General features: G+C 37.9%; 1 protein-coding gene across 1 annotated transcript in view; it reads left to right on the forward strand.

Moving 5' to 3' along the window:
* Nucleotides 1-26,745, forward strand: part of LOC139725427 (USP6 N-terminal-like protein) — a 123,837-nt gene that overhangs the window by 11,762 nt on the left and 85,330 nt on the right. The window contains exon 2 of the mRNA XM_071636502.1: nt 15,974-16,147. Within this exon, the coding sequence (XP_071492603.1) occupies nt 16,144-16,147 (4 nt within the window). The 5' untranslated portion in view covers nt 15,974-16,143. The remainder of the gene's footprint in view (nt 1-15,973; nt 16,148-26,745) is intronic.

Raw genomic sequence — 26,745 nt, forward strand, 5'->3', positions numbered from 1 at the left:
CCTATTTTCAGAGAGTTTGGCGGATCTTAACTATTTTTGGTCTATTAGGTTAGGGCCCCATATCCTACATTTTGACATATAGATTAGGTCGCTTCTCTTATCTATATTCATATTATTTGACTAAACACTTTGTTTCGGAGGCTTCAAAACTGCTAACGGAAATTTCACTTGATGGAATAAAATTATCACAAACTTTCAAATAGCCCTAGAATCAAGTAAACTTTGATGTAAGTCTAAAGTTTAGCTGTACCTTACTATTTTCAGCATAAAAGAAAGTAACCAAAACACATCCACTGATCATTACTGTCCATCAAAGTTTGTAAACAATTGTTAACGGAAAATGAAGCCTCCGAAACCTCAAATTTGAAGTCATAGTATTCCAAAATAAAGGGCCAGATACAAACCAAACTAATTTGGTCATTTCAATTGACCATACAACTATGCTTTTAACATAAAAAATTAGATCTCTGCAGTTGCTGTAGAAAATTATTAACATTTCAAAAATGTTATATAAATTTCAATGCAACAAAATAGTCATTTTTAGGGTACATATGTGACTGTCAAAACAAAACGCATCAATACCTGGACCTGATTATGCTACCCAAGGTGGCTACTCATAAGGTGACTCACATGGGAAAAAATCTTTGAGATCTGTAAATCTATGTGTTCAGGGTGGGCCAAAAGGCTAAAAATTGAAAGTTACACCCTTTACCGTAAAACTGACCATATGGAAAAAAAAATTGAAACAAACAAAATCACTTTTGCAATTATCAGTTAATCAAATAACAGCAGTAAATCAGTCTCACCAGTCAATAATGCTAATTTTTACACAAGAGAAGTCTGAATGGGCATGATCTATGCAGCATATTTTGGCTCTTTGTGTATTCAGAATTAAAGGAACAAATGTTGTCAACATGTGTACATGTACATTGTACAGTGTACATGTTAGTGTAGATGTGTGTACGTACAATTTGTACTTTGTAGCATGTACTGGTACATTGTACATACGATGTACTTTTACAGTGTAGTATAATATACAAACCTGTGTACTGCTTGTATACAAATGATGCACAGGATAGAGTGCGTTAGTGTAGGCGTATAGTGCATTCGAGGGTATTTACAATTGTGAAACATGCACGAGGCGAAGCCGAGTGCATGTTGCACTACATTGTAAATACCCGAGAGTGAGCTACGCCTCCACTAACGCCACGAAATAATCCTGTGCATCATTTGTTTTATAAAATGGGTCGAAAATTCGAAAACTAACAACATTTTTCAGCGTTTTTCACGTACCTTTGTGGGTCAAGACGTCCGAAGATGCTCGTCCCAAACATTTAAATATTACGCACGTCGCACTCGGAAATCCCGCACATACAGTATAAGTGTAATAGGGGGTTGGGTTTCCGGACACTTAAGTTCCCGCATGAAAACTTACTTATTTTACATAGAATATGCACCCTTTACCTTAAAGACTTGATATAGACTCCTCATATAGGCCTACTAGACAACATACTCTGAAAACGGCGTGAGAATTAACCTGCTAAATCGTTGGATTTGCCCTTCAAAGTGACTCCATGTACGCGTCCGGTCCCACAACGCTTAGTCTACTGTACACTGTACGTATGATACGTACGCCACACATTATGCACAAGGGAAGAAAGGCCGGCCGGCCGGCAGTCCGAACTAGAAGTTGTTTACAGGATTGACAGCGCGTATGCATGCAATTCAAAGGAGCCGCCACGCGCACAGACGATCGGCAATAGGATTTGATTTAACACGCAGTGCAATGGGACTGAGTAACCAAAGCACATGTGACTCATTTCAGTGCTTCCTATTGGCTACATTCTTGAACCCACAACGCTTGGTCTACTGTACACTGTACGTATGATACGTACGCCACACATTGTGCACAAGGGAAGAAAGGCCGGCCGGCCGGCAGTCCGAACTAGAAGTTGTTTACAGGATTGACAGCGCGTATGCATGCAATTCAAAGGAGCCGCCGCGCGCACAGACGATCGGCAATAGGATTTGATTTAACACGCAGTGCAATGGGACTGAGTAACCAAAGCACATGTGACTCATTTCAGTGCTTCCTATTGGCTACATTCTTGAACCCATTTTATAATAGTATTTATAGTCACATGCTCACTTAGGTGACATACACATGTAGTAACTGTTTAAATGTAGAGTTTATTTGCATAACATTTATACTGTGGGCACAAATACATCACACATTTGTAGGTAGCATTGTACGTTGTGGATGTATACAGTGCCTACAGTAGAGCAGCATGATGTGGCATGGATGGCAAGTTATACGCTACAGTTGTATTTAACTGGAAAATATGATATGTTTACATCGAACAGTTTGTCTCAGTGTGCGAAAAGATGCACCATGTGATATAATGTATGTGGTTCTCTGACGGTGGATAGTGATTAATAATCACCAACAAGCAGCCCTGCAATGCCTTAGAAGTTGGATGGAATCTACATGTATTAAATGAGTTGTTTCTTTGGTTATGCCACTACACGTACAATGTATCAACGTCATTTATAGTAGAGTGAATGTACAGGTATGAGATAATGATCCTGTGGATGTATACAAGGTACGGTACTGGTATGTACTAGGTTGTACATTGTACATGTACAATGTACAGTATGTATAGGACTATGATACACAAATAAGTACAGGACTGTACTACACATCTGTACATACAGCTGTACATGTGTAACATAAAAAACAGTACAATATTCTCGTGTACAATGTGTGCACAAACAGCTGTAACTGTAGTAACTACATGTAGGCTGTTTCTATGATGAAAGTCATTCTACAATGTACAATGTACCACAGTTTTCTTCAAGCATTACGTTAGTGCAGTATCGACCCATACAACAGTATTGAAGCCAGGCATGATTGATGATGTGTTCAGCCTACTTACAATGTACATTCTTTTTTTTTTTTTTAATGATGATGAAAGGGAAGAGTTTCAAAGTACCCTTGTGCATGGTCTTTAAAGGGACCAATCAGTCTGTAGTCTTGTTACTAGGATAAACTGGGTATTGATAGACATGTACACTGTATTTCATGTCTTATGTTCAGATGGAACCTGCTTCCGGGATTGAATTTCTTTTCAAGCGGGGATTACATTATCTTAACATACAGTCCTTCACATTGTATTTTGTGTATTTGTTGTTTTATATATTTGTTCCATTTTTTTTTTCCTGAGCTTTCTTTCGATACCAGTTTTGATGATGCATAGAGTTCTCGATTGAATGTGCCTGTAGTGTATAACATGCTGGTTGCCCAATTTTATTTAGACTTCTCATTTTATATTTTATAAGAATAAAAAATGTTGAAGTAGAATTAACACAATACCCTTCAGAATCTGATGACTAAGAAATTACACAATTATAGATCTTTCTCTCACTAAAGATGCATGAAAGAAAAACGATGTTTCATTCATTTATAACAGTCGTGGCAATGACTGTATAAACTTATATATTTGTAGCCATTTTTTATTTGCTTTGTTTTTGCATTAAAGTATAGAAGGTTGCAGAAAACTTAGTTCTAATCGTTGGTTTCATACTTCAGATTGAAGTACAGTAGTTCCTCTAAAATTTGAACAAATGTGTACAAGGTGTGGTGAACATGTATTCAAGAAATGAAGTGTATACAGCAAACACACAAACACACACACAAATGAGCTTTATTATAAGTTGTAAATCTACAATTACATGTATATATACGCTACTGCAACTTGGTGAAAATGAGCCTCTTGAAAAGTTCTGTTCAAGACATGCAACATTGTGTGGGTTTGCAGGATTATGACCTTTAAAAGTACAGCACATGTGTCAGAGTCAGAGGATTCTGTAAATTTTCTCTCTCTTCTTTTTTTTTTTTTTTTTTTTTTTTTTTTAATACCGATATGTACTGATTGGCTTGTGATCGCATCCATACATGTGTAGCTCGTCCACTGTGGCTCTGGGCAGGTGCGCTCGATGTTGCATGTCCGTCACAGTCTCTGCCACCCCTGCTGACATTGCGTATTTGTGCATCGCGCCATTCTGTCAATAAGGCATTATGTTGGCACACTTGGTGTCAGAATTATTAAGCTATAATAAATAGTATGCTTCTCCTTTGGAGCCCTACAGGCTGTACATGTACATTGTATGTGTTTGAATATCACATTTTTGAGACCCACTGTGACGATGGATCGCTGTTACATAGCCATGAAATTGTAGTCAAGGAACAAGGAAGTTAAAGCTAACTTCACAAAGTATGAAAAGGTATCTGAAGTAGAGGTAAAGGATGTATTGAAATGAAGGAAAACAAATTGAAAAGGGAAATGTTTGCTAACATTTCACACATTTGAGGCGTATAAACAAATGTACACTGTACATACATGTTGGTCCGGTTAGAGCTGTAGATAGTACTGGGGTCATTGCAGGAATTGTAGATTGATTTTTTTTTTTCATTGTTTATACTTCAACGTGCAAGCATCTGCCTCCAAGGGTTTCTAAACCTTGTTGACAATGGTTTGTTTCACATTTCCCTTAAAGGGAAGATAAACCCCAAGAGCAATGTGGATTGAGTGAAAGCAGCAGCATTAGTAGAACACATCAGTGAAAGTTTGAGGAAAATCGGACTATCGATGCAAAAGTTATGAATTTTTAAAATTTTGATGTTGGAACCGCTGGATGAGGAGACTACTAGAGGTTATGACGTATGAGTGGACAACAATACCTAGAAAATATAAAGAAAATTCTGCAAAAATTCATTTTTCATGAAAATTACAAATTCCATCAACTTGATATTGACATATGTTAAGGGTAGCAATTATTCCCCCTGCTTTCTGAAAGCAGTTGGTCCATTGCTCTTTCATAATTCTAGAAAAGTGAATTTTTGTTGAATTTCCTTTATATTTTCTTTGTATCGTTGTCCACTCATACGTCATATCCTGTAGTAGTCTCCTCATCCAGCGGTTCCAACACCAAAACTTTAAAAATTTATAACTTTTGCATCGATTGTCCGATTTTCCTCAAACTTTCACTGATGTGTTCTACTAATGTTGCTGCTTTCACTCAATCCACATTGTTCTTTGGGTTTACCTTCCCTTTAATGTTGATATCTGTGCATCCAAACCAAAACCAATTTTTAGTGAAAGGAGACTGCACTTGAGTGTAAAATGACCAAGTTTCTTGTTGTATCTGCCATTACGACCTACATCTAGCTGTGATTTCATTTTGAAGTCATTTTAAGTGATTATCGTGGAATATTTTGATTAGAGTACAACATACAATGGTATACATGTACATGTTGTATGAGCATCCTCCTTTAGTTGTACAGCTGTAGTCTGAAGTACAGTATGATCCATGTGGTATGAGTATACTTCCTCAAGCTGAAATACAGATCCCTTGTACAATAGGATGATAATGGAGAAAAAGTCAACATTTGGATCATTGCAAATGTTTGATAGCATGATTTGACAAATGACTAAAAATTCCATGACCATTTTGAATGGCGGTATTAGTCATCTATTAACATAGCATTCAATGGCTACCTTAAAGTACACCTGAACATGCATGAACATGCATGACATAGTTCATTGTAGTTGTGACATCCACATAATGGTGCTGCCATGATGCATGATGTGCACAGTAACCTACTGTACACTTGTACATAGAACTAATACTGTAAAAGTGGTTTCTTTCGCGGTGGTTTTATTTTCGCGCTTTTCGCGCTTTGAGGTGGAATTGCGAATTTAACATCACGCGAAAATGTTTTGAACTCGTCGCTTGTTACAACGCTATCATTACCGACCGCGAGTTTAAACACACACGAAAAAGTCGGCACCGATGGAAACCGCGAAAGTTTCTGTACACGAAAGAAACCACTTTTACAGCAGTGCATATAATGTCAGTAATTGCATATCTTGATCAGAAAACTATTTTTTTTTCTTCCTGACTGTCCAAGAGACAGTGATATCAGCATACAAATGTACACCCTTTGAGACAGTGACTACACGTACAGACTCTAAGTCATGCAATTTCAAAATTGGCCAAATTTGGTCATTTTGTTGGAGAACAATGATGATTTTTCCTGACATCTTATTGTGCCTCCCTTCTTTCCCCTACCTCACACACCAAATTTTGGTCCCCCCCCCCCCATGCTCTCACGGCATTCCAGTGTGAACTGCAGTGCATGCTGGCAAGTTAACCCAAATATACAATGTGTGGATTGAATGAATGCAGTTAGTAGCATGCATCATTGAAGGTTAAGGAAAATTGTACAATCCATTCAAAAGCTATGAAGTTTTGGTACAGCTATAGCTCAGTAACAAGAACAAAGGTTTGAGGAAAATATGATGGAAATTTAACAGACTTGTACCATTTGTATATATCTTCATTTTTGTAGCATGTGGAAAAGCACTTGGCTTACATTGTACTTTAAGAAAGTAGTACGGGGAATGATCACGTTACCATCAACACTGTATACAGTGTAATACAAGTCAGTAACAAATGGAAGAAATGTGTGTAATAAAATGTGATATTTTGTGGAATTATTATTATATTATCATCCATGTGTGATATCACATATTGTTTTATTCTTCTGGATCTTTTCCAGCAATGCCTGTACCCAAACTTTATGGCCCTGTCACACTACAGCGAATGCCCAACGAATGCCCAACGTATATGTCCAATAAATTTGAAAATTTGAAGATATGTTAACATCCATTGGTAATACTAGAATAGTTTGTAACATGCTTGGCGTTCTTTGTATTCATTAGCTATTCGTCGGGATTTGCAGAGATACGCTGGAGCCGATTTTATTTTTTAAACATGTCCAAAATCTCCAGCGTATCTCTGCGAATCCCTATGAATAGCTAATGAATTCAAAGAACGTCAGATATGCAAACTGTCTTCACATTTTCGAATTCTTTGGGCTTTCGCTTGGCATTCGTTGGGCATTCGCTGTAGTGTGACGGGTCCTTCAGAAATTCATTTCTTTTGAACAGATTGTCTGATTGTTTTTTTTTTTCCCGCAAATTTCACTGATGCGTTCCAATAATATTTCTGTATTCACTCAAGCCACATATAGTGATACACTGTATGTTTGGGTAGCTTTTCCCTTTAACGTACTATTGAAGTACAGTGTCACACGAGCTCAGAGCATGTGTCGGGCCTTTGACAAAGGAAAACCGCCAAAGTCAATACCATCTCCCATATCTGTATCACTCTCACATACATGGAATACTTGTGAACGGTGGATCAGTGTGAATCAGTGTGACGCGTGTTGGACTGTCGTCTCCCTGAATAGGATTGTCTCTGTTATGCCCCATACTTTTGCTAAATCTAACATGGAGAGTTTTAACTAAAATTCTCTTGACATGGCATTGACTGCAACTAATGGTATAATTTTATAAATAGATATTATTTCAGAAATAATGATATCATACATCTTCCTTGAGGAAATGACTATCCCAAACTTCAGATATCAAAGTGTACATTCGCCAATATGTACTTGCAACTGGTGTAAATCATCATGATACACAATCGAAACAGAGTGACACAGCAGTAGGACAGATTGTGGTTAATGCTTTCTGGTTGGACTTCATACGATCCGCAAGAGTAATTGCACTAATCTGCATGTTTCAGTGCTGTATATTGTTGTCCCGTAGTGTTTAGATTAGAACTGTATGTTCTCCTTAAGGCATTAAAAAAATGAACAACAACAAAAACAAAAGAGGAAGTGCAGTGCTGATCTGTTTTTCTTCAGATGAATAATGATAGCGTGATTTCAATGCTGTGGTATATGTCAAATCCCCGTGCCTAGAATTAGAACTGGCAACGGCAAAGGAGAAGGAGTTAAGAGAATGAGATGGCAACAGAAGGGTCTGTGGTTTCTTTTTTCTTTTCTTTTCTTTTTTTTTTTTACTAAGTACATGAATCATGATCACTTCTCATGCCCAGGAGTCACATATTCATCTTAAGCACGAGTAAACAGCCTCCGAAAAATGCTTGAAAAGTACAGCCCCAAAGAGTGAAAGGGAAAGACCACATTTAGTGGTTACATCGATACTGTGACACCCACATGTTGACAGGCAGGCAAAGGCATTGCGTGTAGTATCTCATTGCAAAACAAGTTGCCGTCTCCATTCTTGTTAATTTCAGATACTTGCGGTATTAAAGCTGCTGATAAAAAGAACGAAAATGATAAAGGAAACATGATTTTTTTTTTAAATATCATAACTGCAAGAATGTTCCTTGTTATAAATGTAAAAAGTGAGGTGCATGTACATGTACAATGTACGTGTACATTGTATTACTGGAAAGTTTTTTTTTTTTTTCTTATCTGATGGTGGACTTTAATGTATGTGATGATATGATAATGCTGGGACGATTGAAATAATTTATTTAGTGATGGTGATGAAATGCTGATGATGGCAGTGATGATAATCTAAGAGTATATCAGTCATAGCTTGTCTGTCATTTGTCCATTTCAAATGGTATCTTTTTCCCATCCAAATATCATAACCTCTCCATCTCTTTATCTTATAATTTGGTTTCTTGCATTTTGGAACTCCTTGGAGCAAATATTCCTTTAATGATGCACACTACAAATATATGTGTATAATTTGAAGCTTGTTCATTTTGACAGAGCATGTTGCAGGTCATGCAAGATTGCATTGTAAGCACATACATGTACAGTGTGTACGCAAGTGATGGCATTGTTTCCAATGTATGCTACCATTTACAAATGTGTATATGAAGGTTAGTTATGCACAAAACACATACCGTAATAGATACTGTACAATAGGATAAGTTTACTGCCAGGAATGGTGTATTGACTTTGCAACATTTGTCTAATTAGATTATGTACATGTATGTACAGTATGTGGCCACTTTGTGTTCTTTAATACATTGTTGGGCAATTCCGCGGTAACGGAATTACAAATCAGAGAATTTTGGCTCATATTCTTTCACCCTGTATACAGGATTGATTACTTTGCCTTCTCTTGATACATTTAAAAGATGCAGAGGTACTCACACTGTCACCCCAAATACAAATTTGTTAAATGTTCTCACTTGGTTGGTTACAAAGGAGGTCTATGTGCGATGGTAACGGAATTACCAGAGAATTTAGTCACAACTTCAACTCTGACTTTGGGAGTTGTTTCTCTGAAATCTATAACACATACACTGTAGGTTGTTGTCTGATTTCATCTTTGATTGTGTTGACTTCAATTCAGTTGTATTGTTTTTCAAATATTTCATCACATTTTCCAAGCAGCACGCATTTTCCCTGTAAAGTCAGTGGTAACGGAATTACACAAATGGTAACGGAATTACGCCTTCTGAAATACACTGGAAAAAATACACATTCTTGGTACTCATGTATTCTGAAATGTCTTGATAAAGATTGTTTAAGCCTTTAGCTATAATATAACCACTAAAGAAGTACTCTCTAGCCTTTGACCTTGAACTGCTACAAGTGTATAGGTGCCATATGAGTTTTTATTGTCAAAAAACATAAAATGTTCATGCTAACTACTGTGATTTGAAGTCGTAACTATGTCAATCAAGATCTCGTAACTTCTCAGTACCACATCCATCAAAATTTGTCTACTTTCAAGTTAAGAATTTCACACTCTGCAGGTAAATGACATCTAAGACACATGGTAACGGAATTACGCTAGAATAGCCCTACACAAGTACAATTCTATAAATCCAGTCAACAATACTCAAATTTTCTTCTATTTCTTTTGTTGATATCATGCAAGACAGATTTCTCTGTTTTCTTCTTCCTAAATATGCCAATAATTGACAATATGTGTGAATTACTTACAAGTATTGTACATAAATATTATGTGCACATGCATAAGAAAATAATGAAAAACTGTCCGGATTGACACTGAATTTAAATCTAAATCATAAAGTGCCAATTTACAGTGCAAGAGCACAGTGTGCAGCCCCATCATTGAACACAATGTTTGATATTAAGTATAATCACTAAAGATGCTTGAAACTTTTAATTTGTTAAGTGAAAAGATGCAATTGTGGTTCAATGACAAATATAACAAATTACAATTCAATCATAAATAGAAAAGAAAATATTCCTATATGATTATGGTACTGCACCAGTGCTTAATCATTATTACCTATATGTTGTGGCATATATTAATCACTAAAAACTTGTGACATTTTACTAATAGCTGAAGTTGCCCCCTAGTATATAATGTAGTGCATAATTTGATAATTCCCTTTAGTCCTACTTAAGCCCACCAAAATAAAATGAACTAAACTAAAAGGAAATAGAAAACAGCAAAATAACTTTAACAAACTACAACTTTTTGAACCATTAGAGTGAGTCCACCAAATTCTGTTAATTCATAGAAAGGTAAGAGGGCCTCTTTTATCCATCTGCAGCTCACTGTGTTAGAGTTAGATTAATCAACCTGTGAATAATGTTAGTATTTACTTCTGACCACACAAAATTTCCAAATGACGTCTTCAGAAACACAATCATGACTTGGCCTATAATTTTCCTACAAGTTTCCTGTCTTTGTCTTTCTTCTTTGACTTTGTCTATTTTCTCATCCTGAGTGTTGCCATATATTTACTCACAAGAAGTGTGCATCTTCTCTTTTGCGGTAAGTTGTATTTTGACTGCCTGAAAGCAAATTATAAAATACACTGTAATGGCACTTGTATGAAAGGAAACTGGATTGTACAGCAAATGGTAACATGAAGAGTAAAGGTAGAAGCAGAAGCCCATTGACTTTAATATTTAAAATCTACTTAGGATGGGAAAGTATAGGCCTAAATGTTACATTTTAGAGCTGTATCACAATTACTGACTGGGTAAATGTTCATCACAAATGGTGTTTTTGTCTTTATTCCTTATAAAAAGAAAGGATTTAAGAAAAATTTCAAAGGGTAGCAGATGCTCTGTATCAAATGGGCATGAAAATCAAAATAATGTCTCTGTGGAGGAAAGATCTAAGAAACAAATGAAAGAAGGTCATAGTCACACACTTACCATTAAAGATAAAGGACTTGAGGATGAAAACATGACATGTTCAATAAAAGGTCAGACTATCGACTTGGTGATAATAAAGCCTTTAGCATACAGAAAGATCAAAGGTGTCACATTCAGTGGGCATCCTGTGTCAAGTAATGACTTCTATCACATTGTGTATGATCCTTCTCTTAAATTCTTGATCTTTCCTCACAAAAATTATCCTGTTCATTTCTCTCTGTCAGTAGCAGTGCTCTCGTTTCCTATTAAATAAATTTTATGTCCTTCCTCTTCTTTGTAACTTTGTTCAATTTATGCTGCATCACACCCATTCAATAGTCCCTCATCACTATACTTAGATTTAATATGAAACCATGAGACTTTTTAGCAAGAAAATATACAAATTGATATCTCAAAATTCAGTATGATTTTTAACATTTGAGAATGAGTATCTGTAGCAAACCTTATAAAGTTATCAGTTAGCACAGTCTCCATGTACACATGTAGTTCTTGTACATATTATGAGAAAAGGTGAAGGAAAGGAGGAGACTTTCAGCACAAGAAGTCTTGTCAAGCGTGTACCCTGATGTCAGGACTCACTGTCAGAGGCATCCAGCTACACTATGCTGAGTCATGTCAAGTGTATCATACCATACATATATTTCAACTTTCACTCCTTTACTGCCAATCACCAACACTGTTAAGCTCAATAATAATGCCCTGAAGCTATTTCATGAACAGTTCACATATATATTGGCACGAAAGTAGGATATGTCATTCTCTTCCATATTAGATGTGCGTGTAATTCCGTTACCATGTAATTCCGTTACCACAATTACAGAAGAACTGAAGGAGATATTTCACAAAATGTTTTGTGACTTTTCAGGGAGTCACATGTAGAGAAAAAATTTACAAGTGGAGAAAAAATCAGTGATTAGTTTGTTCAGGAGAAAACTTTTTTCAATTTTATGGTAACGGAATTACGTCAATTTGTCAGTAGATTTTGAACATTTCTCCAAAAAATATCATAATGAGAGTGACTGAATGCTTCATTAAATGTGATTGTTGACGCATAGGAAGAAAGATGTGGAAGTATGGATAAAGCAGAGAGATATTTAAGTTGTTTCATTTTAAATTTTCATTTAATATTGTAAGATTTTAGATAAATACAATAAATAGTCTTCCAACTTTAAAAGTGTGTACAACAAAAACGAGGAAAGTTATTGGTAAAGGGTTTTTTGTTTCCGTAAATACAACAATCCGTCTGTACGGGAAACTGAAATTTCAGAGCATTTACTTAACTTTGAATTTTGCTGTTTTTGCCCTTCCCATACGGAATTGCCCTGTTATGTCCATTAGAGTAATGCACCATAATCTCCTCTTGCACTTCTTCATGTCATACACCGTGAACACTGTATGTGACCCCCCATTGATGGTAGTGATAATGAGGGTGGTAATGATGAGTAGGTACTGTAAGGGGAGGGCTTCTTCTGCCAGGCAGACAATAGCCATTAACCTCAACTGTTCCCCCCCCCCCCCCCCCCCCCCCCCCCCCCCCCCCCCCGCTGATTGACATGCATGTTTAGCTTTCTTTAGTGGCCTATCAGGGCAGATGTCCTCAAAACCGTTTGGAAGTGCATCAGGAAGACGTCAAACCCGCCCCCCCCCCCCCCCCCCCCCCCCCAAGCATAAGTATCACACTGGCTATTGTATGGGACAGTGATATTGTTGTATCGTAGTTTTTGTTTTTGTTTTTTGTGTAGCTGTCATCATGATAAAGTTAGGGAGAAGTGGGGGGGGGGGGGGGGAGATTTACACGTACACCGTAACCCTCTCTGAGATGCTGCGTGCCTACTCTCTAAAATCATTGTAAATAGCATCCATCCATGTGTGTGAGATACAATGTGAAGAAATGTGTCTCCCATTTTAAATATAATCCCAGTATCAATCTGCAGTTTGCCTATTTGAATTGAAACACACTTGGATGTTTTATGTGGTTTACTGCTTCAGTCAGTGAGTATTCTGAAGCTTGACTTTGTATCAAGGAAATACAGCGTTCGTGCTAGAGGGTTGGTTAAATATGCTCAAGACAGTGAAGTGAGCTTTGGGTTAAAGTGCATACAGTAGGTACAGGAAAAGCTTTAATAGGGTAGAACATAGTGGTAATCTCTTTGTGGTACAAATTGTATGTATTGGTGCCACAAAGGCTTCCTTGCATATGTAGCACATACAGTATCCCCTATTTAGTGACAGATATTTCTAAAAGGGTGCATGGGGAAGTGAAAGAATATGATGCTCGCATGACCTTTAGATTTGCGAGAATTTACCTAAATTGATACACAAAACATAGAACAGATGTTTCTAGTAGAGAAGGTAAATGTGATGTCTAAGAATTATGAATATAGTTGTTCACATTTGGATTAACTTGTCATTCACTTCAATATGATTTAGCCACAGAAGATAGTTATGTTATTATATTGCATTTGATGAAAAGATGCTATAATGATACAGTTGTGATGTAGTCAAAGTGTTATATGTAATGAAAGCTTTAGTATTTAAAGGAAGAGCAAAAGTTTGAGCTGCTGCATTCCACGAAGAAAGTTAGATGATTATCCCAGTTGCAAGAATGCATACTGTAGCTTTTCGTACCCATAGTTTATATTGCATTATGAAATAATTTCCATAGTTTTATCCATTTAGTGTATTTCCAAATCGTTTGAGTTGAAACACGAAATGTCGCTCATACAATGTATCTTGTGTGGAAATGGGCACAGAAAAAAAATGTCACAAGTTCTACACTATTTTACAGTCATATAGTTGCTTACTGTATTTCAAATATTTTGTGAATACAACTTTTTGAATTGGAACTTGGTATTTAATGGTAAGGTTGAATTTTTCTATCAAGGACCTCAGTGACAGATTTAGGATGGGGATTTTCCCTGTTTGGGACAAAAGTTCTAAAGCTACACTTGTACTTCCTACCTTAAGATGTGATACTTTGTGTCATAGGAGGTGATAATTTTGGAGTTGTTCATTTTGCAAATCAAAGTCAGTTGACTTGCAAAATTTGTGAAAAATACCACCTACATGTATTCAGTATTCATACAAATGTATGCTTGTGGGGTTTACAAATTGTCATGAGGTGAGCGCTGTTAAGAGAAGGTATTGAAATACCAGTTTGAAATATTTTCAGGACAACTATACGTGTGTAGTACAGACCAACACACAAATCTACCTCAATATTCCATGAGAGAGGATGCTTTGAGCTAGGGCTAGGGATCTTGGGAGGTAGGAGAGAATTTACCTTGCCTGGGAATTCATTATGGCGGAGATGTTTCTGTGTTTGTTGTCTGTGCTTTGCCAGAGGGCTGCCAAAAGGCATAGACGTCAGACCTTTGCTGTTTTCATCTAGTGAGCATTTTGCGAGTGTGCCAGGTGCTTGCCTTGGATTTTTCGTTCTTGTTTTTGTTTTGTTTTTTAATTAATGGTATCGCTAGCGCCTGCGGAAGGTGTTGCATTCTTGGAAGTGGGAATGTGGGCAAATATCATAGCAAAAAAAAAAAAACAACCCAAAACAAACAAAATGTCCCCCTTTTATAGCCCCTGTAAAAGAATCTACTACCAAAGATTGACCAGGAAGAAGAGATGTAGGACACCATTACATAATATTTTTTTTTTTCACAATCATCATGAAGAAATGTCAAATCGGCATTCCTCAAACATTGGTTATAAAAATCTAGTAGCTGTACATGTAGTACATCATTACTGTAAAGTTGAGAGTTAAATGACCACTGGAATTTATTGTGTAATTGAAAAGTAATCATATTTGTTATATTTATGTGAAATGGGCTCATTGTTGCACGATATAACAAGATGAAGCATTCAGTCTATTGTTAAAAAAAGTCTAAAAAATGTAAATCTTTGTTAGATGTGAAGTGTGACTGGAAGTGGATTTCTTCCGTTGGTGTAGGATAGTGCGTGATATGTGAGAAATTCTTTGCATTCAGGCTATGTGCAGTGCTTACCGTACTGTTTACATGATGTTTACCACTTCTGCATCTGCTATGAAAATCTCAAGATGAAATTTTCATGACCTTTTGAGGGCTTGCAAGGAGGATGTCTACTTGTTTAGATAGGACTTGCATCAGCAATGCAAATGCAAAGCAAGTACAGATGTACACAAAAATGTACACAAACATGCACAATGTAGATATCCCCAGTGTACAGTGCTCACAGAGGAATATTAAAGTTATCAACATGTTTGTTTGTGTGTGTGTGTGGGTTTTTTTTTTTCAATAAAAAATGATGTTTCTTTATGACCATGCAAGCACTTGCAAATGAAAAGTAAAGTTACAAGTTTAGTCAAGACAAGCCTGTAGTGCTTAGAGTTGAGAGAAGAAAAGATGTTAGAGAGTTGGCTGCGAAGTCAAGAGAGAGAATCACATTTCAAAATGCATTTCGAATGGTGTTTACAAACGGGGTTTGAAACGCGATTGTCACGGTGCCGTGTCATCTAACGTCTTATAATCATGATTGGAGTGTTGTCACTGCGAGCTACTTTGTGCCGTTCGACTTAAATACAATGTAGGAAGTGGAGGTCAGCTGTTTTGTAACTGATGGCATTTATACTGGAAGTTGACCTTGGCAGCTTTAAAAGATATAAATGCGTTTCAAAATGGCATTGCGTTTATTTACTCGCAGAAAGGAGATCATGGTCTCAAACGCATTTCAAAGGGCCCTCTGAATGGCTTTTCAAATCGGTGTTTCTAAATGCATTTGAAAACCCGGTTGCATTTATCTGTCGCCTGAAAATGCCTCAAACATGTTTAGGATCATGATTCTGCCTCAGAAAGTTTTTTAATAAACGCATCCTTTGATATGATAACTGTATGTATTGGTGTACTGTATCATGTGCCACAGATGTAACATACATTTCTCTCTCTCCATCACCCTCAGGTCTGTGGCAGCGCTTTCGTTGATGCATGGTACGTGCCGTTGAATGGTGAAATTTTCATGCTTGCCAAACTTGGAACTGCTTGCCTCCACCGACGTGGGAGTCGTTCCGATTGTTCCAAAGTGCGCGTAATGAAGGAATACGCTCTATTACGCCTCAACCCCGTTCTGAGATGAGTAAGTACGAGTACACTGTGCCCACCATTCCATGGCCTAATATGCAGTGACGAACTCCTTCTCCTCCTCCTCCTCCTCCTCCTCCTCCTCCTCCTCCTCCTCCTCCCTCCTCCTCCTCCTCCTCCTCCTCCTCCTCCTCCTCCTCCTCCTCCTCCTCCTCTTCCTCCTCCTCCTCCTCCTCCTCCTCCTCCTCCTCCTCCTCCTCTTCCTCCTCTTCCTCCTCCTCCTCCTCCTCCTCCTCCTCCTCCTCCTCCTCCTCCTCCTCCTGTCTTTCTCTCTCTCTTTCTCTCACAATGAACCATTTTCCCAATGTATTTGTAATTCATATTTCATACATGCATGCTATACGTTGAACCCAAGGATTATCCAAGGTAACCCAGAATTTTGACCACACTTGTTTTAAGATTGTCTGACCTGCAACAATCAAAGATGCAAAGTTGTACACATCCAGAGTGAAAAAAATAATCATAGAGCAAGTATTGAAAAGAAAAGAAAAATAGACCAGTTTGATAGTGCATGGCATTGTCAGGAAAAAGAAAAATAGACTTTGAGTTCATCGGGGTTCTATTCCCCTGTATGTCATGAGACAACACTGTTCAGATAAATAGTAAGTGGTGATATTTTAAAAATGTATGCTGCCATCTATTTGAAGCATTGCCAGGTCATGCAGTCAGTGTGTAGTGTACATGTATGTGTGACTGTGCTCAAATCAACATCACTTTCAGTGCATCACTTATCTATATCGCCATCACTGTCAACATCATTTATCAACAGCATCAGCATTGTCAACATCAACATCAACATGAACGTCAACATCACCATCATTATCATTGAAATCAACATTGATATCAGCATCAGCATTGATTTCCACATCATCATTGATATCAAAATCGACATCAACATCAACATTACGATTAACATCAGCACTGACATCAGCATCAATATCAATATCAATATTGACCTCAGCATTAGTATCGACATCCACGTCGACATTTACATCAACAATGACATCAGAAGTAATATCAACATCTGCTGAATCATTATTGCTGTGATGTTATTCTGACATTATGATGTGTGGGAGTTACACGCAGAAGTGTTTTATATACCCGTAATGAAGGAAGATACTTTGATTGTGAGATTATTCACAGCATCGTAAAGGACAAAAATGGAGCGAGTTCGTAGAGGCCCAAGTGGATGTACATCTATACGTTATACACATGTATGCATGTTAGAATTACAGTGACTACGTCTACAGAACACGATAGTTCGTCTCTGCAAATGTACGCTGTAGTCCCTCCTAATCACACAAATGTACCTAACCTAATCAGAAATTCTCTCCCTCCACTAATTTCCGAACGTGGACTGAAGCATGACCGCACATTCACAGAGCCTGCATATACTCTATATCAATGTCAGTTAAAAGCAGAAGGATGTGACAATTAGATTTTCACAGAATTACTCAATGCATCAAACAGAGGTCAGGTAATTATAGGCCTGTACTGTGAGGGCACTACATGTAGGTTGCTCTTTCTGAAGGCATTAGAAGTGAAATATGAAGGCTATGATCTATTGTGCCAGGGAAGGATGTAAACTTAAAGTGAAACCAACACTAGTGCCACACTCCCACACAGATCATTGTCGTGATATTTTGACCATACGTTCTTTGTGCAGTGTGATGCGAGCAGTATCATCAGTTTAATAGTCAATACACAAGAGGTTTGTGTTTTGTAACTGAGCCCAACTTTGGTCAACACATTTTACGCATCATGTGAATGTGCTTTAATTGGTGCCAAAGGTTGGATGCGTGATATGAAATGTTTTTGCAGTAGGATTTATGGCATATAAATAAGACATTTATGGCTTCTTGAAAGCTGCGTTCGTTGCTGTAATGCACAAGTTGACAGGATGCACAGTTTTGATGCTAGGAATAGAATTATATGGCTTCTTTTTTTTTTCTCTGTAGAAAAGTGCTAAACATTGAGTGTTGCTGCACGTAGATAGCCTTTGAGGGAGAGAGAGAAAAGAAATATTGGGAATGTGATTATCAAGGGATCTTACTGTGATATTTTTCATAATCAAGTGTACGTGTAATATAGTGTAATATACATACAGTGCATACCTGATATTGAATATTTTTTCTTACAATCTCAAAAACCATGGATATTGTACAACTCAAAGGAACAATACACATTGCAACAAAAACTTTCTGGAAAGTACATTTGTGTATGAGCATTGAGTATATCAGAGGAATTGAGTTTGGTTGAGGTACACATGGAAAACTTCAAACCCTGTAAAAACATACCTAGTATTAGAGTAGTATGCAGTATTTATATGAGATGTAAAAATTTCTTAGTACTACTCATGTACAGTTTACAAAGTGTATGTTCAACTTTGCAGATGATATAAATGCCATGTACAGCATATGCCTCCCTCCCCCCCCCCCCCTACAAAAAAAAAGTATTAAAAAAATCAGGTATTGCAAAATTTTATCACACTTTAAGTTACAAAGAAATATAAATGCCAAGTAACATTTTGACATCCACTTATCCACATAAACACTGACACACACACTCAGACACACACAAACTTACCGTATACACTACACCGTGTATTCTTGTTGTACACTTATTATACTATTTTGTGCACACTAACAATATGCATCAACATTCAAAAGTGCTCTGAAGGTTATAATCTCCTCCGTTCTGTCAAAGTAGAATATTGTTTTACTTCAACTGTATCTGATATCAAGATTGTGGTGTACATGCATGTCTAAGTAACATTCCGTGCTTTAATACAGAGTTTGATTTTTAGACTCTGTTTTGTTGGTAATGCATCAGATTTTGCTGAAACACGCAACCTCAAATCCACTTTTTAGGGGGAGGGGGTGGGGAGGGATATGTACCAGGTATATGTAGTATAGTGTTGCCATGATTAAAAAATTTGGGATCTCATTATACATATGTGTAATGTTTATTGCCAGTATGTACATTCTATGTGTACATGTATCGACATAAAATCATGTACGCACGATGTATTTATAAGAATATTTGAAGCAAAATATCAACATGAATGGGATGTCATGCTTTATGTCACACCTACAAATAGCTTGATTAACAGAGCACGTCTTTAGTAGGATTGTGCCGTGTAAGTGGCCTGCTATTTGTGTGTTACTGAGTAGGCCTACATGCCACTCACATACAATTTGTACAACCGATCAACAGGCTGTGATATCTGTGGCATTTTTGTCCCATTTTTTGTCAGCGATAGAATTAGCACACGGAATAATCCATTCACAACAAGCTTGTTGATGCTGGAAGAAAACACTCGTAGTGGTGTGTATGTGGTGTAGTGTGAAGTAGTACTATACTGTGAGGGAGAGAGATATATGCTTGTAACAGACCAATGTTTACAGAGTCAATAATAGCTGTGAGCCGTCCTACAGTGAGTGTACAGTGTAAGGTCATGCAAGTGGTGTATACCACAGTGAATTCCGATCTTGGTTTGAATAAGCTGTGGGTAAAATGGAATGGCCTGGATTGACAACTCGGACAGGACGTCACTGGCAAGATCAATATCAGCTGGCCTCAATTGGATCTGGAAGTCTGCACTAACGTCCTTAGCATGGCAGATGGAGTTTCCATACTTACACTGTAGACAGTGCATTCAAAATGGGCTTGTATTATCCCAGTATGTCTATTGAGACAAACATAGGATGTCTTTTCATTCTAACACACACATGGTATACATTTTACATCAATTGTACATTATACGTATACCTGCACAAAGCATACATTGTACAACTTACAAGGCAAGTCGTTCCCAATGAGTAAGGTCATCGTGGGTGACATACACATTTTAGAACTAAACATGGTGGTACTCTTTGAAGTTTGATATACCATTCTAGTGAGTGACAGTCTTGTTGCAAAATTACAGAACCGTCTTTGCGTCTAGCAGTGTAATAATAGTGACGAGAATTGTTGTACACAATGTATAGTGCAATGTGTTTATTATACATTACAGGCAGAGTCAATACTTATGCATGTTTGTGTGAAAAATCTATTTTATGGTGGTGGTGATGAAGGCTGTAGAATGATACAGGTAGGCCCCTAGACAGTTTGTCTCGACGTAATTTTGATGTGTGCATGTTGCAGCCCAAGAACTTTAGGATAAAAATAATCATGGATTATGTGAGACATGTCAAAATCCAAGTACTGTGTCACTGTACATCAGACAGTTTTACATGGGAATGCAAGGTAGCCAGTATTTTTTATCAATTTGTACCTTTATGTATTCGTTTTTTTTAAGGGGTTGGGGTTAATCCTTTAATAAAAATTCTGCAGGAAGGAACATTCTCAGGACTTTCTATGCAATAAAGCTTGTTCTTGGAGAGTCGATGATGCATGTGCAAAAATGGCCCATGCAGCTTTGCGATGGCTCATAGCATTCTCATTGTGTGTGCAGCAAAGCCCTGTGCCGACTCTCAATATGCCACACGGCAGTTCTGCCCAAATTGGCAAGATTATCAACCAAGCCTCCGTGTCGCACGAGCTGATGACTTTGGGTGCAATCAGCTGTGCAGAGTAAAGTGTGTGTTGTGTGTGCGCGCTTGCCTGCCGCCAAGTCCCGAGTTAATGAAACGATTGCCGAAACCTTCCACCCGTTCGCCTGTTGCAGAGAAGATAAACTCCTCCATTGTTTATTCAGCAGCATTTGCAGGTGATGGTAGACTGAGGGTTAAGTCCATGTATAGATCGACTCTCATTTTCATCCAGATGGAATGCATTCCACATGTACAATGTGTTAGCATGCAATTAGATTTCTGGATCAATCCCCCCCCCCCCCCACCTCCGGTTTATCTGCCGATGCACACACACAGTAATACAAGGTTACGCATGTGAAAGTACTCTGAACATCACCGTAGGAACATGTAGACTTGATGTGTGCTGCAGCGCTGCCATTTTAAAATGCATGGCAAAGGGATTGGAGGGGAGATGATGTTTAAATTTGATTTAGCTCTGTCAGGTATGTACACTAAGAGTGAAAATGTGTACGTTAATCTCCTGTGCTGTACTTCAAGCTCGTTTGAACAGTTTCTGTTCAGATACGAAGCAGGATGCGCAATGAATCCGAATGGAAGCGCGGCATTCAATGACACTACCGGTACTCTTCAAACCCCCGTCTCACTTGGCCCACCCCACAGAACTATGCAAAAAAAGCAACAGAAACAGAAAACGGATGAACCTGTTTTAAGACTGTGAGACTGAGAGTCACCATGACTGGAGATAAATGTTCATATACAGTTATAATACAAATGTATTTCTGAAGTAGGTCTGTGTGTGCATAAATATGATACACTGCCCCATATATGGACAGGTAGGTACAATGTAGTTTGTACATGGTAGATAGATGAATAGATACAAGTGTACATTACCAATGTATGTTGTATAGATATATTTACTCTTGTGTGACCGTTCATAACAAACCCCTTCCCACTAAAAAGATAAGATAAAAGAAAGCACCAGGTAAGCTTTGTTTGTTAAGCTTAAATTCTAAGAGAGAAGATTCCAGCTTTACAATGATATTTATTTATAACATTTTGGTATTGGATGTTCCTAACTAAACCCAAACAAATGACGGAAAGTTGAACATTTGAGAATACTGTCTGTGGAAAAAAAAAAGGGATTTTTGAAAAATCCTTGGCAACCACATTGAATAGACTATCAGATTAACTTCACAATTCAGTTTGAGAATCCTTTTCATGATTATGTTAAAGTATCAAAACTACTGCTGACTGTTTTATACAGTATCTATGAGGTTTTCAGGCAATTGTTCAGATACAGTGTCCACAATATTTTACCTCATAGATAGGGAAAAAAACTGACTTGAGACCAAAAAAAAAAAAACTTTCAAAAAGTTATTGAAAGGACTGTTCATACATCAATTTTATGCTTCAAAACTTGAAATTTACCCAATGTAATAGATGTACTTCCTTTGAAAATTTTATTTAAATTTATTTTTTGGTGTATGCTCTGGATACAGTCATGTGATGTGCAGGCTGAGGTAGAGACAAAAATGAATAATCTAATTTTCTACCGCCTTCAGTCCAAAGTACTTAACTTATTTATGTATGCCACTTCCAATATTAAAATAGCTTGCAGCCCACAGTGCAGTGCTACCTCTGTAGCTGCAGACTGGAGCCAGGGGTCATTCCGGAACCTTTGCACCCTTTTTATAAATGCAGGGGGTGGAAATGGGGATTGGGGGGGGGGGGGGGGAGGTGGACGGGGGAGGGGAGAGGGTAAAAGATGAAGGATGGAGGTTGAGTGACAGGAGGGAAATATCTAATGAATCGGATGATTTGAGGGCAAGGGAGAGCAGACTTTCAAATCATGCGAGGATGGTGCGAGCACCAATTAAATGTCATCAGGCACACCAGTCCAGTAACATAACAGCAAGAAGGTCACATCAAGCCTCCTCAGAATGGACATTGTAGCTGTGAATTACTGCATAGGATTTTTGAAAACTTAGAAACAACAACAACAGCAACAAACAACAGCAACAAAAACAACAAGAACAACAATAATAATAGCAGCAGCAGAAACTAGTCAATGAACATATGCAAGAGTTTCGTGCATTCTAATTCTATATCAGCTCTGAATAGAAATCTGAAGTCATTGTCAGAGTCAAGTTGTCATGTTCTGCTGGCATCATTCATTGTATTTGAAAGATTTACACTTCATGATGATGCTGGAAAAAAAAAAAAGATCCAACTGAAAAGGAACATACATCTAGAACCTCTCATAGCAACGTTCTTGACAACTTAGATATCCAGAGAGGACTCGCAAAGAAGTGCTTAAACGTTAACAATATTAGAACATAGTATTTCTGCGAGTACAGGTTGGCTACCAGTCTAAGGCAGAGTCCAGTGGGCTCGAGGACAAAGTACACAGTTTTATCTCCTCTGAATTTCACAAACACCACAAAAATAGGTATAGTTGGCAAGCATTATAGTTGGTACACAACTTGTAGGTAACTTACACTATTAAAGCAACTTTAACACATTGGATACATGTACAATGTAGATGTTCTTGGGAAAGTGTACCGTTTGTTTGTAAACTATGATTGTGTGTGATTTGATGTCTATTGTGACATAGTTTTTTCTTTTAAAAAAAAGTTGTAACGTGCACATGCAATGTAGGCTGTAGGACAGCTGAAACTCCTATGTACTTTATATGTCTGTAAGAAACAGGCTGTAGCATGTCAATACCCTTGATAAGATATGCATGTCATAAAAAGAAAGAGCATTGTGTGCAATATTTACCTGGTAAGCACAGGAGTATTGTTACATTCTTGATACAATTGTACTCAAGGTGACTCAAGGTACTGAAAGTGTAGGATCCTACATGTTATGATGGATATTTATGGATTTATGTGCTTTTGGCCTACCCTACGGATCCTGGATATTCAGGTTTCGAGTTTCATGCCGACACTGAAAGGTGCATGGTTCCGCATTGTTTCTCAACCACTGCGACCCACCCGATGGTATGCTCACAAAAGAGAATTCTTTTCAACATACATGTAGTCTGTGTTATAGGAGTAGGATAGTTCTGATGTACAGTGTATGTGTGTGGCTGTAGTAGAATGTTTGATCAGAGGGAATTGTATTCTTTTTTTTAATCAAATAAAATTGTCCAATATTCTTCTCTGAAGCTCCCAAATTACCACAAACAGTAATGTATGTGTAGATGTCCAGTTTTATCAGCGCAGCACATATCAAAGGATTAATGACACTTCTTTTCTGGTGGTTAGTGGGCGGATGAGGAATATTGTGAGGGGAAACATCTCTTGAATCTATTCATAAGCCCTTTGAATGTGATTTAGTATTAAAAAGGGAATTGTTTGAATATAATCATTCAGAATTTTTGGCTACAAAGCAAAATCACAGTGGACTAATCTGACGAATACCATCATCTGAAGAAAAAAAATAAGGCTGTATACGTGTACATTCACAGGTGACATGACATTTGCAGCTGTGACAATTACTGAGATCTTACATACAAGTACATGTATTTTCTCCAGGGACTTAGGATTCAGGTTAGGGTTGTGATAGGATTTTAGGTTTAGTTTGATGTGAGGATTAGGATTAGGATTAGGGATAGGGTTGTGTCTTTGGGCAGAATTTATGTTTGGCGAAGCATGCAGATATTTCATGGAAGCAATTTTCACAGGAGCAAAGATCATGGAACCACATGTACACCATATTGTACAATGCAAGAGTACTTCTACATTTTGTAAAATTAATGTCAGGTGCAAATATGATTTTTAGCTAAAAACATGTACAGCTGTACATATCAATCTTCACTGAGCATTCTGTAAATGAAAAGGATATTAATATTGAACTATCAAAGAGTGAATTCTTCTCCTGGCATTGCTTGAAAACAAAAAACAAAGAAAAGATATGAATATGTTGATGGATAATTTTGATCACTGACCCGATTCAGGCAGATACAACTGTAGGTCTGGGACACAGACTACATGCATTAGGTACACCCTGCATCCATTTGCAAAGCGTTATTTGTCTGTAGGGGGGAAAATATATAACAGTAGAGGTATTTATGATACAGACGTGGACTGCTTGTTGCATGAAGCATACAGTCATGTAGTCACTGTTAGAATGGCGAAGGTTTTAGCTTGGTGTTTTATGTACCGGTACTCACATAAATAGAACGCTGTCCATTGTATGTCTCATACGACTAACAGGTATGATTTAGCTCTCTGTAAAGTGGTGGTCCTGGAAAGCATGCCTTTGAAATGTGCAGTGATACAAGTAACAGGAAGCACACATTCTTCATTTGTCATGGAGTGGACATTTGTGAGGGCAGTGGAGTAGCCATATCTTCATTAGATATTAAAACACAATGCGACTGTGTGGTGGTGGTACGGAATGCATTACTTGCCATCACCAGCAGTTTACCTCAGACAAATCTCTTGCTCGTGAGGTTGTATACTATATATTTGCTTCATAGAGGATGTCAGTTTGGAATTTAATTAGTAATTTGTTTAGAGATTAACCCCCCCCCCCCACACACACACACACACCACACACACACCCACACCACACACACACCCACACACACCACGGTCCTTGACCCTTGACGCATCCTTGAGGTCTTCATAACCCATGCCCGCGCAGCTGGCTGTATGTGGGGCTATGGTGGGCAAGCCACCAGATGAGGGCTAGAGCATCACTGGCCACTGTGGTATGCCAAACAGGCCCGCAGGAGGAATGTCAACAGGAGTTGTCCTACTGACACTCTCAACAAATTACCCTTGCATTCCTGACATGAGAAGAGGCGGGCTCAGTATCAATGGGCAGGCCCCGTTCACATGCCCGAACTAATTCTGTCGGCAGTTCTCACACGAAAGGCTTTGGCAGACTTGTGAACCATCGCCCAGCGCAATGTGGGTATTGCGCATGTAGTGCAAGGTGTGTGTGGGTAACATGTTTCATACTTCCTTGCCATTGTTTTTTTGTTTTGTTTTTTTGTTTTTAAAACGAGAGCGTATTGATAGATTAGTATTTTACTTTGCGCACTCCATAAGAACCTGATAAGTGGTTACAGATGAGATTTTGTAGTAGTGCTGCATGTGAGTTTTGATGATGAACATTTGGGTTAGTCTCTTTTTGGGGAAGCTTTAACAGAATTGAGCTGTCTGTTACTAGGCTAGAAACTTCTGACAGGTTGCTTGCTTGTTGTCAAGAATCAATGAGCTAAATGAAGGTTTGACTTGAACAAGACACTTAACTGGAAGACTGCTGAATTTAAGCTAAATTGTGGCATGCAAGAGAGATATCATTTCTGGAGGATATCAGTGTTTATCTTTTCAAAACCCCTTGAGGAGGGTTTTTGTCGGAATGTGTATTGTATGCTAATGTCTTCCTGAAGACTTTCCTCTGAGTATGAAGGCAAATCTTACCACATTCTGGCAGTAAGAGCTAGCCAAAACTGCACTTGAGCTCAGAACAAAACTGCACTTGAGCTCAGAACAAAACTGATCAGCAGTACCATGATGGTAGTAAATTCCCACTTTCACTGTTCCGTCTTCCTTGATACAGTTTTCTTCTTTTTCTTTTTCTTTTTTTTTACCCATTAGATACTTGCATCCTTCCCTCCCTTGGGCACATACTTGCTAGCTCTTGTAAGGGTTAAACAGAAAGAACGATAGAGATAGAGAGAGAAAACAATAACAACAGCAACCTAATCACAATGGAATCATGTGCCTGGTTTTCTGGACCGTTCCAGTTTTTCCAAAGAGGGGCTGGCAACCCATGAATCACATGTTCTCCAAGTCTTGTGCAAGAGCTACATGTATACAGGACAGACAGGAGTGTATTAAAAAATAAACAGAGCTGTAAGAGATATATTTCTGCATTCTGTCCCTAATGGTAACATCCACATATTCCACATCACTCATAGTAGGCCCTATAGGATTTGGTTGAATGAGTAGTCACATTTCCTTCAACTTTCATAACCAAGCAAGCATTAGGAAGCCAAATGTCAAGTTATACGAACTCTTGTTAAAGTTAGAACAAATCA

Source organism: Diadema antillarum, unplaced genomic scaffold (genome assembly GCF_040938485.1).
Source record: "Diadema antillarum isolate AM-2024a unplaced genomic scaffold, OU_Dant_1.0 seq00000041_RagTag, whole genome shotgun sequence".
NCBI lineage: Eukaryota > Metazoa > Echinodermata > Echinoidea > Diadematoida > Diadematidae > Diadema > Diadema antillarum.